Raw genomic sequence first — 15558 nt, forward strand, 5'->3', positions numbered from 1 at the left:
ATATTCACTCCGCAGAGCCATGTTTGCAAATCAACCAAAAAAGCCACATCACTATTGTATGCCCATCTCTTTTTCCTGCCTCGAGTTCTCTGTCTCCTCCTCTGCTGCCATTCACTCTTCTGCTTTCTCTCTTTCTCCAAGATGTCCTGTCTTTACTTCTTCCTTCTGATGTCCTTCAGTCCTCCAAGGGTTTTTCTTGAGAATTTGAACTCCAGCCCATCACTGGTCCTGTGCTGTTTCTAGTGCAGCCTTGTAGAATTCGGGGTGCAATGTCAGAGATACAGAGTAACCCCCCAGAACCCGAAATTAGAAGATGTGCAGGTGACATGTGAAGGGCAAGTATTAAAGGCTTTTTGGGAATGGGTTTACGAGGCAGCAAACTGTGGCTGCAGCATGATTGTTCATTGTGCATGTGTGTGCACACTGTTGAGCCACCACTCAACTGCCATTGGTACTGCTTGCATTAGGGTTGCCAGCTCCTGACTGGGAAATACCTGGAGATTTTGGAGGTGGAGCCTGAGGAGGCCAGGGTTGGAGGGGAGGGACTGCAGCATGGTATAACGCCATAGAATCCACCTTCCAGAGTGGCCATTTTCTCCAGGTGAACTGCTCTCTGTTGCCTGGAGATCCATTGTAATAGCAAGAGAGCTCCAGCCACCAGCTGGAGGTTGGCAATCCTAGCTTGCATGTTCCTCTCCCTTGTGTACCTTTACATAAAAATGCTCGAGATTGTTCCTTATTGAAACAATTGAAAGCTGGGAAGGAGCACATGGAAACTTTGTGATTGGGCCAAGACTTGAGAAGTGGAGACAGCCCAGCCATGAAACCTGTTTCTGTAGGCTTGGTGTCAAAGGCTGCCAAAGTTAGGCATCTGCCACCACCCAAACTCTGGCCCTGGGGTCTGCCGCTGATCTGAGCTTTGAAAAGTTTTGATCCTGAAGGCCCCAGATCTTAAGGGCAAAAACGCATGGTCGCTTTAGCCTCCTTTATTCCCTGTTTCAGCCAGGATTCAACCAGGATCGAACGCACGTTCGGCGAAACGCATGTGTTCGATCCTGGCTGAATCCTGGCTGAAACAGGGAATAAAGGAGCTAAAGCGACCATGCGTTTTCGCCCAAAATGTGTCTTAAAACTCTAGCTGTGTGTAGCCCCAGGCTTGCTGTTGCGCAGTCTGAACAGCCAGCACCGGGAACACTTCCTTTCTAGTTTGGTAGCAAACTAGTTTGGTTTCCTGTTGATTCTACCGCTGTAGTGCTCACTAGCGCCTCCCTCCCCAATAGAGGTGGCCGCTAGAAGAGCAAGTGGCCCAAAAGGAAAGCAGACTGTCAGCTTGTCCAGTGGTTGACTTGGGTGGAATTAAAGGCTGCTGTAGGTCAGTGGTCCGGTTTGGGTGTGTGATTTTGTGTTACTGGTTGGGCAAACTGATAGGGAATCAAAGGAGCAGAGAGCCCAGTAAGTGAGCGAGCATGTCTGACTTGTTGTACTTTGCATTTGTGTTAAGGAGAGAGAGGAGGAGAAGAAGAGTTGGTTTTTATACCCTGCTTTTTTCTACCTTTAAAGAGTCTCACAGCAGCTTACAATCACCTTCCCTTCCCCACAACAATCACTTTGTGAGGTCGGTGGGGCTGAGAGAGTTCTCAGAGAACTGTGACTAGCCCAAGGTCCCCCAGCTGGCTTCATGTGGAGGAGTGGGGAATCAAACCCGGTTCACCAGATTAGACTCCGCCGCTCATGTGGAGGAGTGGGGAAACAAACCCGGTTCTCCAGATTTGTAGTCTGCCACTCATGTGGAGGAGTGGGGAAACGAACCCAGTTCTCCACATTAGAGTCCACCACGCTTAACCACTACACTGTGCTGAGAGTTTGTTATTTCTGTGTGTGGTAATAGCAGAGGTGAGGGCCCTACGAACACTTGAACCCAGCCCTGTGCATAGAACAGTCCTGCGAGGGCAGATGTTACCTCCAGGTCTACTTCTGTATTCCCAAAAGCGCTTTTCAGTCTTGACTAGATATTGTCTCCAAATGTTCAAGCTGCAGACAGCTTGTCAGAGAACGGAAATTGTGTTTAAAACTTTCTGGTGAACAACAAATGCCTACTTCTGTGATGGGATTTGATAGAGAGGATAAAGCCCCGTGTTTTGACCTTCAGCCTGATTTGAATTACAGGCAGAAAGGGGTGGGGGGCTCAGCTGGGGAAGCCATTTGGAGTATAAAAGCTCGCACTTTAAAGAGCGGGGCTGATCCTTGAATTAAGCATGTTTTGCATTCAAAACTGATCACTTGAGCCTTTTAACCTCTGCCCTTTTTTAAAAGGGAAAGGTACCTGCTATTTTTTAAATGACTTCAAAGGACAACTGGCATTTTAATTAGCTGACAGCGTTCTTTGTCTGCATCTAGGAACAGAAGCTGACTTTAAAAGGTAATTTACCACAATTTGTTGGGAAATCACATTTTTTTCTTTAAAAAAATATAAACGTACACGTATAAATTGTATTTGAGCTTTCAAGGGTGTCTTCCTTCTGGATCTAAGACTGCTGAGATTTGCATTAATGTATGTGGAGCTCAGAAGTTGGATGATGAATTGTTTTTCTCTAAAGTTCCCTGTTCCACGTTAAATGTCGTAATCTATCCCCCCTGTCCCAAACTTAATAAATTAAAGTAGATTGGGGATCAGGCACGTGGTTTTATTTTAACAAGGGATGAAGTCTAAATCTCACTGAGCTACCTTTGTTCACCATGTTCTCTGGAGTGTATGAATCAGCCTCTTTATTGCTAGAGCTTAAGCATTTCCAGTTGGCTCTGTATTTTTTTTTAAAGTGTGCAAAAACTACAAAATGTTTGATCTAGATTGCTTTTGGAGACTGTATAGGGGGAGGCCTTGGAAATCTCTCTGTCGTCTCTTTAAGATTTTAACAAGTGGGTTTTGTGCATGTGTGTGTGGCTGATTCTGGCTGTTGGCACCAGCTTTGGGATATTAAAAAGTCCTGGCCAAGTTAACAGAAACCTCACAGAGGCATGCACTGTCCAGATGAGAACGTTTAACAATTCCCCACTGCCCCCAGAAGATGACTGAAAATGGACGTAGAAATTTACGCTCATATGAGAGCCCAATGTTGTGTGAGCAAATGTGGTACCATGAGCGGGGAGGGGGTCAGTCGCGTTGGTAGACAGAGTTTTTAACGAAATTAAGAGAGGCTGTGGGAGCTCGCTGTGCGGTCTGCTTTACTACAAGGCTTGTGTTCTGTAATAAGGAACATTCCTTCAAAAGAAGAGACATCTGAGAGAATCTGGAGGACGTCGCCTGCTCGGTAGGATGTGAGTTGAGAGCAAAGGGGGGGGGGAATGCCCCAATGTTTGTGTCTGTCTTATGATTCTCCTTGCAGGAAATTTGTGTGCACATGAAGGAGGAGGAGAGATGGATGGGAAAGGTCCCAGGTGCTGCTTTTTCACATCCAGAACAAAAGTGTGTGAATGGGTTTTCCTCCTCCTCCTTTCCACAAAAGAAAAGGGAGAGAATCTGCCACGGTAGCTTTACTGAGAAAGTTGAAAAAGTAACTATGACAATACTCGAGGGAGGGAGTGCTCCTTTTAATTGCTTGGTGAGAGACTGGTCACTTCCAAGTGACCTTCTGCTCAGCAATGAAATAGTTTCACCAGGATGGTGCCTGAGATGAGAACCGGGGATTCACCCTCAGGTTCTGACTGTGCTCTGTTTCCCAGAATTTCAGATATTCCCAGAACCCTTTCACTCATAAATCAAGTAGAAGTGTTACAATGTTTTTTACTGTATTTATAGATGAACATATTACCGATGAACATATTACAGTAACTCAAAGCATGAAATGATTGCTTGCAAATTCAATTAGCAGTATGTGGAATAATAGCAAAGCAGCTGCAAGCATAAATAAAGCTTAATGTAACTGTTAGAAATGAAAGTAATATGCCTAAATGACCAGGCCCGCACTGCTCTTGGGTGCTCAGGCCCCACCATGTGTGCCACCCGGGATGGCATAATGCTCATTATCTAGGGTTGCCAAGTTCCTCTTCACCACTGGTGGGAGGTTTTTAGGGCGGAGCCTGAGGAGGGTGGTGTTTGGGTGGGGAGGGACCAATGCCATGAAGTCCAATTGCCAAAGCGGCCATTTTCTCTAGGTGAACTGATCTCTATCGGCTGGAGATCAGTTGTAATAGTGGGAGATCTCCAGCTAGTATCTGGAGGTTGGCAACCCTATTGTCATCCCAGGTTAAATGGGCACTTATGCCTGTGCGGGGCATGCTGGCTTCTATGGAGCTTCCCCCCCTCAGGAATGCACTGCTGCTGTAGTTATTATAAAGTAATAAAAAGCTGCCGTAACAAATGCTTTTTTGGGTAACACAGTCATTGAAATATCCAAGAAAGATTAGCCGTTGTATCTTATGAATTTCACACACATATATCCCATATGCACTAGATCTGTTTGGAAGTCTAGAATCCTTGGGGAAGGTGCGTCCTGCCAAGAACATGTTCCTCTGCCCTTAGCTTCAGGAAGGGACCTACTAATTCCATACTTGCTGCCTTATGAAATAGCGTCTTCCACTGAAATGAAGGCCACACGGACAAGAGCTCCATGCATACATAAAAGCACATGTGGGACTCTGGATTGGAGCAGGAGTCTCTTAATGGGAGCCCTTTACCAAATCCAAAACAGCTTCTTGTACTTCTTTCCTCTGATGAACAGACTGCGAAACCTGGTCTAGTTCCAGGTTATCCATCTCTAGCTGGCTTTCTTTATCTACTGCCCTGGAAACTAATATGGTGGGAAATCATTTGTGGCGGGGTGGGGGAGACCTGAAAGTTAGCTTTTTGTTTCTTGTTTTTTGATCCCATGGTTGTTTGTTAATAATCTGGCAAGTTTTTATAACTTTTGTTCAAAAACATAGATAGATTTGTCCCCGCTTCATCTATTAATAGTCCTGTCTCTGGCATTAATGTCATTTGCGTGAGTCATTCTTTCTGTCTTGCACCTGGTGTTCCATAAAAAGACATAGTATTGATTTATCCAAAAATTCAGGTAGTATGGTGGTGTAGTGGTTAAGAGCTGTGGTTTGGAGCAGTGGGCTCTGATCTGGAGATCCGGGTTTGATTCCCCACTCCTCCACATGAGCGGTGGAGGCTAATCTGGTGAACTGGATTTGTTTCCCCACTCCTGCACATGGAGCCAGCTGGGTGACCTTGGGCTAATCACACCCTCTCAGCCTCACCTACCTAACAGGGTGTCTGTTTTGGGGAGGGGAAGGGAAGGTGATTGTAAGCCAGTTTGATTCTTCCTTAAGTCGAGAAAGTCGGCATATAAAAACCAACTCTCCTTCTCCTTCTCCTTCTCCTTGTTCTTCTAAAATAGCCATTAATCTGAGATCCAGGGATATCCAAACACGATCTCCTTTGTGTGGGAGCTGTTTCTGTAGACTAAGAATAATCCTTTCAGTGCCTAACTGACACGATGCACCATCTCCATCTTTGGCCTGCCTACATCACTCTTCACAGCAAGCACCATAAGCAAAATGGGTGAAACATATGCCCCAGGTACCGGATTGAACATTTTGCCCTGAATAATCCATTTGTGAGACTACCATCCAACCATTTCAATGCAGTCATAGCCAAAGAAAGTGGAGTAAGGTTTAAATATAAAACTTCTTGGCGTATCTTGTCTAAATCGCTCGCTCTGTGGTGGGGCAGAAAGATTTAGATATGGATGGTCCCTTTCTTCCCTGATTTGGGCTAATTCAGGGGTAAGCAACCCACCCACCCCCATGCCAGCCAAACTGTAGCATACCAGAGCATTTTACTTAGTATGCAGGGACTTTAGCAACCGAATTAGGCCTCTGAGGTGCTGGCAGTGCTTCTGGGACCAACTGTGTATGAGAAGCTAATGGGCGTCGTTTATGCCCTGTATTACCTCTTAGGCCTCTGCAGCTGCTGTTTAGGCTCAAGGTGAGTCCCTGAGGCTTTGGCGTTGCCATCTCAGCTTGCTCCCAGTTAGGGTTGCCAGCCTCCAGGTGGTGGCTGGAGATCTCCCGCTATTACAATTGATCTCCAGCCGATAAAGATCAGTTCCCCTGGAGAAAATGGCTGCTTTGGCAATTGGACTCTGTGGCATTGAAGTCCCTCCCCTTTCCAAACCCCGCCTTCCTCAGGCTCTGCCCCCCAAATCTCCAGGTATTTCCCAACCCAGAGCTGGCAACCCTGCTCTGAGTGTGCCTGGCCAAATACAGCTGTCTCTCCCCCCTAGCCCTGTTTGCTGACCCTCCAACATATTTCTAGGTCGGTTCTTTATTTTATGTTTAGTGTTTGGCAGTCCATTCAAAAGGGCTAGTTGGTTGTTAACTGTTTGTCCCACCTTCAGGTGTGCTGGGACATTTCAGACATAATCACTTTAAAGGTGGCGAAATTTTTGATGGAAGTTATCAATATAAGGACTAACGTCTAAACCATACTTAAATTGAAAATGTATGGACAGTGAATTTTGTGTACTGTTTACGTCATGTTTTTGAGTATATGCCAATAAAGGTCGATTGATTGATTGACATTTTTTGGCATCTTGGGTATTTTGCCATCTTGCGTTCACTCTCTCGTATATGGGCAGGGGTGTAAAAATGTGAGTTGGTGTTGTTTTGTGTGCCCTGGCAGAAGGCTGGCTTGACCTCTGCCTCAACCTTGGCCCTTGTCCAAGCTTTCTGGATGACGAAGGCGAGCAGGTTCCTGCACTCTTGTACCGTTGCGCTTGGGAATCGTAAAAGCTGCACAGCCTCTGTCCATGTTAGCAACGGCTGATTTAGGGCTTCTTCTCAACCTCCCTCTCTTCACGTCTCTGGGAGAAAGCAGTAGTTGGCAACGCCGACCTCAGGACGAATGACGGTCTAAATGTTTGGCCTTTGGCCAACATGACACAATCTTTGTTTTCTTCTGATGTACAGAAGAAGAAACGGGAAAGGGGGTGAAAAAAACTTGACGAGGGATCACTTTGCACCTTTCCCCCTGAGGCGCTACCAGTTTCCTCACAAAGTTACAGCGCGCTCCCCCCCCCCCCCGCACCACCAGAAGGCATCGGCCCCCTAGGAAGCTCTGAATTGCCGGCTTCAGTTGAAAACTTTATTTTGAAACGTCTCTTGCTGTGTGAGCCTTCCCAGAGCAGCATTAAGCTAACAGTGATTTCTCTCGAGTGCCGGAGCAGAACGCAGATGCTGGGGGAACAGCTTTTGAAAAGAAAGAGACTCGTAAGGGTTTTACAAGCATCTGCAGCATTTCTTGATGAGCCTTCATGCCACTTAGCTGTTCCAGTGAGGTTTCTTCCAACGACTTTGCCATGTGGGTGGGTGTGGATAATTAAGCACATGGGTGCTTATGATGAACGGCCGAGGGTGCGCATAGATAACGACAAGCAAATCGAGTCCTTATGCACGGGAAACGGGGAACCTGATATGATCTATTAATGCCTTTGCAAAAATAAAACTGATTTTTTTCCATTTCATGACGTGTGAGATTATGTCTATGGAATGGGAACATGTTTATGTTGTTTATAGTCCGCCTTTCTGCCACAGAGGTTCAAGGTGGATTACGCATAGTGAGTCAGAACAATAAACAAAATGGATTATGGGTTGGTGCCAGGGTTGGAGAAATGGTGCTTGTGTCCTGTGTATACAAGGACCAGGGAAGTCTGCAGTCTTGATAGATATGTGGATATCTGTTGAAGAAAGCATTCTGAACGTGATGTCATTTGAAGTGGTTCATGGGTAAAGCTGTGTACAAAGCACCTGAGTTGACTGGCCTCCCTTGGTCATAGGTTATGGTTGTGTATGTGTACACACATGAAGCTGCCTTATACCATTGGTAGATCAAGGTCAGTTTTGTCTACACAGACTGGCAGCAGCTCTCCAGGGTCTTGGGCAGAGATCTTTCACATCACCTACTGGCAGATCTATTAACTGGAGATACCAGGGATTGAATCTGGGGCCTTCTGCATGCCAAGTAGATGCTCTACCACTGAGCCATGGCCCTTCTCCAGATATAAAGCTAGGTACTTAAGTTGCTCTACTGGGTTGATAACTGCACACATCGTATATGAGAGACATATACAAACCAGTATTACAACTCTCTCTGCCTCACCTACCTCACAAGGTGTCTCTTGTGGGGAGAGGAAGAGAAGATTGTAAGCTGTTTTGATTCACCTTAAAAGGTAGAAAACTGGCATACAAAAACCAACTCTTCTTCAAATATTTATACTTGAATTTTCTCCCCAATGGGGGACAAAAGCATCTTACGGCATCATTCTCCCCTCTTTTATAATCAGTGACAACCCTGTGAGATAGATTAGTCTGGCCCAAGATCACCCAGTGAGCTTCCGTGGTAGAGTGGGGATTGGGACCTGGGACTTCCAGATCCTAGGCACCAGTAGCCCTAGCGCCCGCATAAAGACATGGCTGTGCTTGGCAGAAGCTATTTGGGGCTGCTGTGTGGACGTTTAGCAGCACGTTCACTTGAATACAAACCGTGTTATCTTGTTGCACATGCCTAGTTACCTTTTTATTTACCGCCAGAAGAAAACAAGAACTGGGTGGAATGCAGATGCTCATGTTTCTTAACAAAAGTAGATTGTCAGAGATGGGGTTAATAGCGGATGTATGAAAATGCATACATTAAAAGTGCTATCTGTCCTGGCTCAGGTATTGAATTCATCTCGCAGAGCCTTGCAGGTCGATTGAGAGCTAATGCATTTTGCATGAATGCCTTTTCACATAGGGGATAGCCCGCCTCTTCTGACTTGCAAATTAATTACTCCAGCACATCAGGCTGTCCAAAATAATAAAAAAGTGTCGCTTTGAGTTTGATACTGACCATACTTCTTGGGAAAAATGCACAAAGTACTGACTATCATTGAGTCCCAGAGCACACAGTGTAATGGGGTAATTTATCTTGGTTTTAAAGTTCTGTATTTTTTTAAAAATTGGCATGTATGTTTCCAGTTTTTTGCCAAACTTCAAGATGATGTGTAATGCATACTTCTGCAGTTGCCTAAGCCTCATCCAAAATTATGAAAGTATGCACATCTTGGTTAGTCGTCACTATAAGACATGCCCAGCACGTCTGTCTCTCCCCACCGTCCCTAGGTCTTTTACTTTTGTGGTGGCATTCCTGAATTGGGGCCTGAATTCCGTCTCTCTTTGCAGAACAGGGACCGATTGACCCCTGCATGGATATGATCGTCCAGCTCTAAGTGACACAGTCGTGTGCGTTGTGTGTGGTTTGGTCTGGCTTCAGTGAGTAACAGAAGACGGCCCTGCCTTTTTAACTCTCGCTATTGTCGGGGAAGCCAGCAGGGTGTGAACAGGGTTCTATTCTTGTCTATGTTTTATAAGGCAGATGCGAAGGAGGAAAGTGAGAGACGGGGATGAGGAGGAGGGGAACTCTTTCTGTCATTCCCATCCCTCTTCACCCCTCCTTATAGAGATAGTATGGCAATTTTAGCAAAAAGAACAAAACAAAACAACAACACAAAACTTTTCCATGGAAGGAGGAGGAAAAGGTATACTGTGTTGTGAAGAGAGGAAATAGAAGTGGTGCATTTCAGGAAAGATCTAATCTATATAATCACAGAGGCGTAAGCGGAGACCGTCACAAAGGTTTTAGTTTAAGTATTGCCGTCTCAACTTTTGGTCAGAGTCCACCACCACCTTTTAAAAACTGACATGTAAAGAAACATAATTTGCAACCAATATAAGACTGGGGACGGGGCTTTTCCAGTGGTGGCAACTCTGGGTGCTGGGCCAAGACATTTCTTTTTATCCCTGGCTTTTAACAAACAGGTTTGGTCTTTTAAAAATTGCTTTGGCAATCCACCGTCTAGCCAGAGGACTCTTCTGTGAGATTCATTTGAGGCCTGCTAAGTGTTCTGACCCTAGAAGCTAAAATGACTAAACTGAGGCTGTCGTATTTTGGTCACGTCATGAGACGACAAGAGTCACTGGAAAAGACCGTCATGATAGGAAAAGTGGAGGGCAGCAGGAAAAGAGGAAGACCCAACAAGAGATGGATTGACTCAATAAAGGAAGCCACAGCCTTCAATTTGCAAGATCTGAGCAAGGCTGTCAAAGATAGGACATTTTGGAGGACTTTCATTCATACGGTCGCCATGAGTCGGAAGCGACTTGACGGCACTTAACACACACACAAGTGTTCTATGCTATTTTTATCGTCTGTGAGAATCATTTGTGTGTGTGTGTGTGTTAAGTGCCGTCGAGTCGCTTCCGACTCATGGCGACCCTATGAATGAAAGTCCTCCAAAATGTCCTATCTTTGACAGCCTTGCTCAGATCTTGCAAATTGAAGGCTGTGGCTTCCTTGATTGAGTCAATCCATCTCTTGTTGGGTCTTCCTCTTTTCCTGCTACTCTCAACTTTTCCTATCATGACGGTCTTTTCCAGTGACTCTTGTCGTCTCATGACGTGACCAAAATACGATAGCCTCAGTTTAGTCATTTTAGCTTCTAGGGTCAATTCAGGCCTGATTTGATCTATAACCCACTGATTTGTTTTTTTGGCAGTCCACGGAATCCGTAACACTCTCCTCCAACATCATTTGAGGCTTGCTAAATGTTCTGTGCAGCCCTGTGGCACAAAGTGATAAGCTGCAGTACTGCAGTCAAAAGCTCTGCTCATGACCTGAGTTTGATCCTGACAGAAGGTTTCAGGTAGCAGGCTCAAGGTTGACTCAGCCTTCCATCCTTCCGAGGTCGGTAAAGTGAGTACCCAGCTTGCTGGGGGTAAAGTGTAGATGACTGGGGAAGGCAATGGCAAACCACCCCGTCAACACAGTCTGCCTAGTAAACGTTGTGATGTGACATCACCCCATGGGTCAGTAATGACCCGATGCTTGCACAGGGGACTACCTTTACCTAAATGTTCTATGCTGTTTTTATGCACTGGCTGGGTTTATAATGGCTCATTAATTTCCAGGAAATACCTGGAGATTTGGGGGGTGAATCCTGGGAAGGGCAGGGTTTGGGAAGGGGGGGAACCTCAGGCAGGGTATCATGCCATAAAGCCCATCCTCCGAAGCAGCCATTTTCTCCAGGGGAACTGATCTTGGTCATCTGGAGATCAATTGTAATAGCAGGAGATCTCCAGGTGCCACCTGGAGTTGGGAAACCCTACCAGTGGAGGAGCCAATGGGGTGGGTTTGGGGCAATGACAAGACAGCAGTTGTCATACGATACCAGCAATAGATGGCTTCCTGTAGTGGTGCCAGTCTTTCCTCCTGAGGATGGGAGTCCCAAAGGTTGGGGGCAGCAGTGGAGCAAGACCTCCCATCTCTGCACCACTTAAAGAACAGTCAATCCTTGGTACTCAGCGTGACCATTGCTTAGAATAGTTCCTTGCCCCACTTAAGTTTTCTCCTAGGTAAATCATAAATCCCAATTTGCCAGCCCCAACTGTGTGCAGCATTTCCAAGGGAAACATGGAGATGAAAAGTTGTAGCTAATTTCTGTCCTTTCACTAGGGTTGCCAGGTCCCTCTTCGCCACCGGCGGGAGGTTTTTGGGGCAGAGCCTGAGGAGCGCAGGGTTTGGGGAGGGGAGGCACTTCAATGCCATAGAGTCCAATGGCCAAAGCGGCCATTTCTTCCAGGTGAACTGATCTCTGTCGGCTGGAGATCTCCAGCTAGTATCTGGAGGTTGGCAATCCTACCTTTTGCGCATGATTGACACATTATATCCAAGCATGATGAAGGATTTGGGCAGTACAGCTAGCAGAATTTTGGTCAGTGTGGGAGAGGTCTGGCTTTAGGCTGAAAGTCTGCTGCTCTGGGATGAAGAAATGACTTCATAGGGTTTGGTTGTCTTCCCTCCGTTTTTGCACCACCAGCTCCAAAGTCTGGAGTGGTGACAAACTATTTCCTGGCGATCGTCACATAAACTCTCCGTCCTTATGGCTGGCCAGCCCTGTCATCTCAGAAACCGCTATTTCTGTCACTTAGATGATCATAACCCAACGTTTCTGAATTATGATTCACCCTCATAAAAATGACAGGACTTATCAGATCCAAAGAACACATGTGTGGACCTGGTGGTGTTTGACTGTTAGTTTGTTGCTCACAGTATTCTCTTGTTTTCATGAGGACGAGCCGTGCGTGTGTGTGTGTGGGTTTTCATGATAGTGATTTGAGGCTACTTCAGGTCACAGGACACAGATAATGAGAATATTTGTCCCACTGATTAGAAGTGCTTTAACAGTATATCAGAAATAGCGACTTGGGTGCATATGTTTCTCCAGACAGTGGGTTTGGTACAGTATGTGCTGTGTGTGCGTGTGTGTGAAGTGCTGTTCTTTTTGCCATCCTCCTGACATCCTGGTTGCTATAGTGCAGTGATCTATTTGTGAACACACATAGGAGATTGTAGCTGCAGTTAAAGAGAAAAAATGTTTTCTGGTCATAACTTCATGGGCAATCATCCTTCTTGAAAAGGGGCTGTAGAAGATCTAATGAGGGGCTGTTTCAGGTCTACGGAAACCTGGAATGCAATGCTCATTTTCTTGCAGCCTTTCTTTGGTGGCATCGAATTTTCAGTTTCAGATACTTTCTGGGTTTAAAAAAACCCCGTCTAATGCCTGATCGTTGAATGCATTGCATTCCAGTGCTTCAGCCATCTTTCAAGCAGGTTGGTTAGCTGTATGCTGTGCAGTGAAAACTAGCTGTGTGTTAAGTCTTTGTGAGCCTTTATGTATGTAATCTTTCACACACACACACGCAGCGCTTTGTGTACATGTGGAGTCATGCAAGCAGATGTGATATACCTTTTCCTTCTTCCTTCCAGCTGTGAATGAAAGAGCTACTGTTCAGCCTTTGATATTCAATCTTACAAGTGTTCAACAACAGTGGTAACGAAAATGCCACCTCCTGCAGATATCGTGAAGGTGGCTATAGAATGGCCTGGTGCCTTCCCCAAACTGATGGAAATTGATCAGGTAAGTGCCCAGTTTTACCTATTTGTACATATTGGTGTACGTTGACGAAAAAGTTCCTCAGATCCCCCCAGGATAACCTGGTCATATAAAGGCAGCTTTCTGGAAGTAACCCTCTGACTTCTGCCTAAATTTTGATTTGGCATGTATTTTGGATGCCCCGCCCTCTTGTCCCACCACCTCTGGTGCTTAGCTGAATCAATTTCTAGTATGTATAGGTTTAGGATCTAAATATACAATTCTAAGTAAATAGAACCTATAAAATTGCATGCATATTCTGTGAGGCAGGCTTGGGTTTACTGGGTAGAATGAAAGATTATAATTCATATGAATAGAATTGATGTAGCATAGTTTTCCATGTTAGTTTTGTGTCTTCAGATATTTCGCTGGTGTTCAACTGGCTGAAACATGGGTTAAGACAAACCTGTCGGTTTCTTGATGGTACTATGTATAAGACCAAACATGGTTTCTTCGTTTTCAAAATGTTTAGAGACCGAGTGTTAAAAGGGAACATTCTCCAAAGACTCAACTGTGGATAAACAATGTAATATAAAGTACTGCTTAACTATAGTTGACAACTGTTGCGTTCCGGTTATAGCCCTGGGCAGCCAAACCCTGTGATGCTAAAAGCTGCATGCTAGATATAACTCTGTTCCAGTTTCTGCGTTGTTTGAATGGAAGTTCCCTTGCTTCTTGGCTGGTGTCAGGAATGCTCTCAGGATGGATGTGGTAAGCAGCCTTCCATGTTTCCCCCATCTCTCAAATTCTTTTCTCTTTCGCTCTTGTGTGGCACAAGGCCTCAGTGACACAGCAACAGAGTTAATAGGTTCTCCAGTGCAGGACCTGTCTCTAGCACGTCTGTTGCCATGACACCACATAACGTGGAATTGGTCTCTCCGTAACCAGGCTGGGCTTCCTTCCAGGGCCAAAATCTAGTGTCTTCCCCCCTCCATACAATGTAGGAAGAAATGCCAACATTTCAAGACGAAATTTCACAAATATAAAATATAGGTTGTTGTGTGTGTGTGTGTGTGTGTTTTTTTTTAATTGTGATTCTCATGGATAGGACTGTGAATATGTGTTTTATTTGTTTATTTGTTTATTTGTTTATTGCTCTTAAATCGTATTTCATCTGGCCTTTTGCAAGTGGATCACCTGAATTGTTTGTCGCTAGCAGTTTCTGTGTGCCACGTTAGGAAGTTTCAACTTGCGTCGGGAAGTTTTAGCCGTGATTTTTGGCCCTGTGATATTTGCTTGTAGTAAACTGTGTATAGTGCTGTCCAGACTGAAAAATATAGTCCGATATATAGAGATGGAATTTGGGCCAGAATCAGAAAGCTGAAATGATATCTGAGTTTTTCAAAAACAAGGCAGTAGATGATAGAAATAAATTACTGATGTGTGGCACGGCACACTAGTCAGCCGCTGAAGTGTACCCTGAAAAACTGCTACCATCTTACATCAATACCCACCACTCTAAGGGCCAAAACGTGATGGTGTCCCTGCTGGCATTTTATAGCAAATTAAAAATGTTGCAAGGGGCTGATCCTGATCACCACACAGTGCAGAGGGCTGAGACGCTCTTGTTCCCCCTGCCCCTGTGCCTTTTCAAGTACTGAAACAGTTGCGGGGTGGGGTGCAGCTGTCCTGATGGGGCCCTTCTGGCAATTTAAAAATCGTGTTAAAGTAGTAGTGGTGGCCACAGGTTGAATCTGTGGACATAGTCACATCTAGTTTGGCTCCAGTTCTCACCCAGCCTTGGTGCCCCTCCTCCCATACATAATTCTGCCTATATATAGCCAGCTGCTCGAGAAGGGATAAGGATGTATTGGGATCCCCAGATGCCATCTGTACTATAGCAGACAGGTGCTGGGCAATCCCAGGATCGTCCCTGTTGTCCAGAAGGCACGATCCCAGCGTGGTGTAGTGGTTAAGAATGGTGGTCTGGAGCGGTGGACTCTGATCTGGAGAACCGGGTTTGATTTCCCACTCCTCCATATGGGTGGTGGAGGCTAATCTGGTGAATTGGATTTGTTTCCCCACTCCTCTACACGAAGCCAGCTGAGTGACGTTGGGCTAGTCACACTCTCCCAGCTCCACCTACCTCACAGGGAGTCTGTTATGGGGAGGGGAAGGGAAGGTGATTGTAAGCCGGTTTGATTCTGCCTTAAGTGGTAGAGAAAGTCGGCGTGTAAAAGCAAACGCTTCTTCTTTGCCATAACCGGACTGACAAGACAAAAGGGAAGATTTTGGAAGATAATATTAATCATGAAATTATAAGGAGGATGTCTGGTCATTATTCTGAGAGTTGCCTGAGAAAATGGCATGTATATGTCTTTCTAAAAGCTGCAGTAAAGTACAGATTTTAATATCTCTCTCCCCCTTCAAATAAGCTAGGGTCCTTGTTACAAAAGCTTGGGGGGATTTAGGCCAAATACAGGGGTATAATATAGTTTTGTGGTGGTGAAGCGTTTGTTCACCCCAGAACATGATGGAGTTGCCTAGACAACACTTGAGTAGCACAAATAAGACCGCTGGAGTTTCTTCTCAGGTATTCTCTCCA

General features: G+C 45.4%; 1 protein-coding gene across 1 annotated transcript in view; it reads left to right on the forward strand.

Annotated features, from left to right (window-relative positions):
• Window positions 1-12887: 12887 nt before the first annotated feature.
• The window catches only part of ELMO1 (engulfment and cell motility 1), a 344558-nt gene continuing 341887 nt past the window's right edge, over window positions 12888-15558 (forward strand). Inside the window, exon 1 of the mRNA XM_056857534.1 lies at window positions 12888-12998. Within this exon, the coding sequence (XP_056713512.1) occupies window positions 12921-12998 (78 nt within the window). The 5' untranslated portion in view covers window positions 12888-12920. The remainder of the gene's footprint in view (window positions 12999-15558) is intronic.

Source organism: Euleptes europaea, chromosome 11 (assembly GCF_029931775.1).
Source record: "Euleptes europaea isolate rEulEur1 chromosome 11, rEulEur1.hap1, whole genome shotgun sequence".
Taxonomy (NCBI): domain Eukaryota; kingdom Metazoa; phylum Chordata; class Lepidosauria; order Squamata; family Sphaerodactylidae; genus Euleptes; species Euleptes europaea.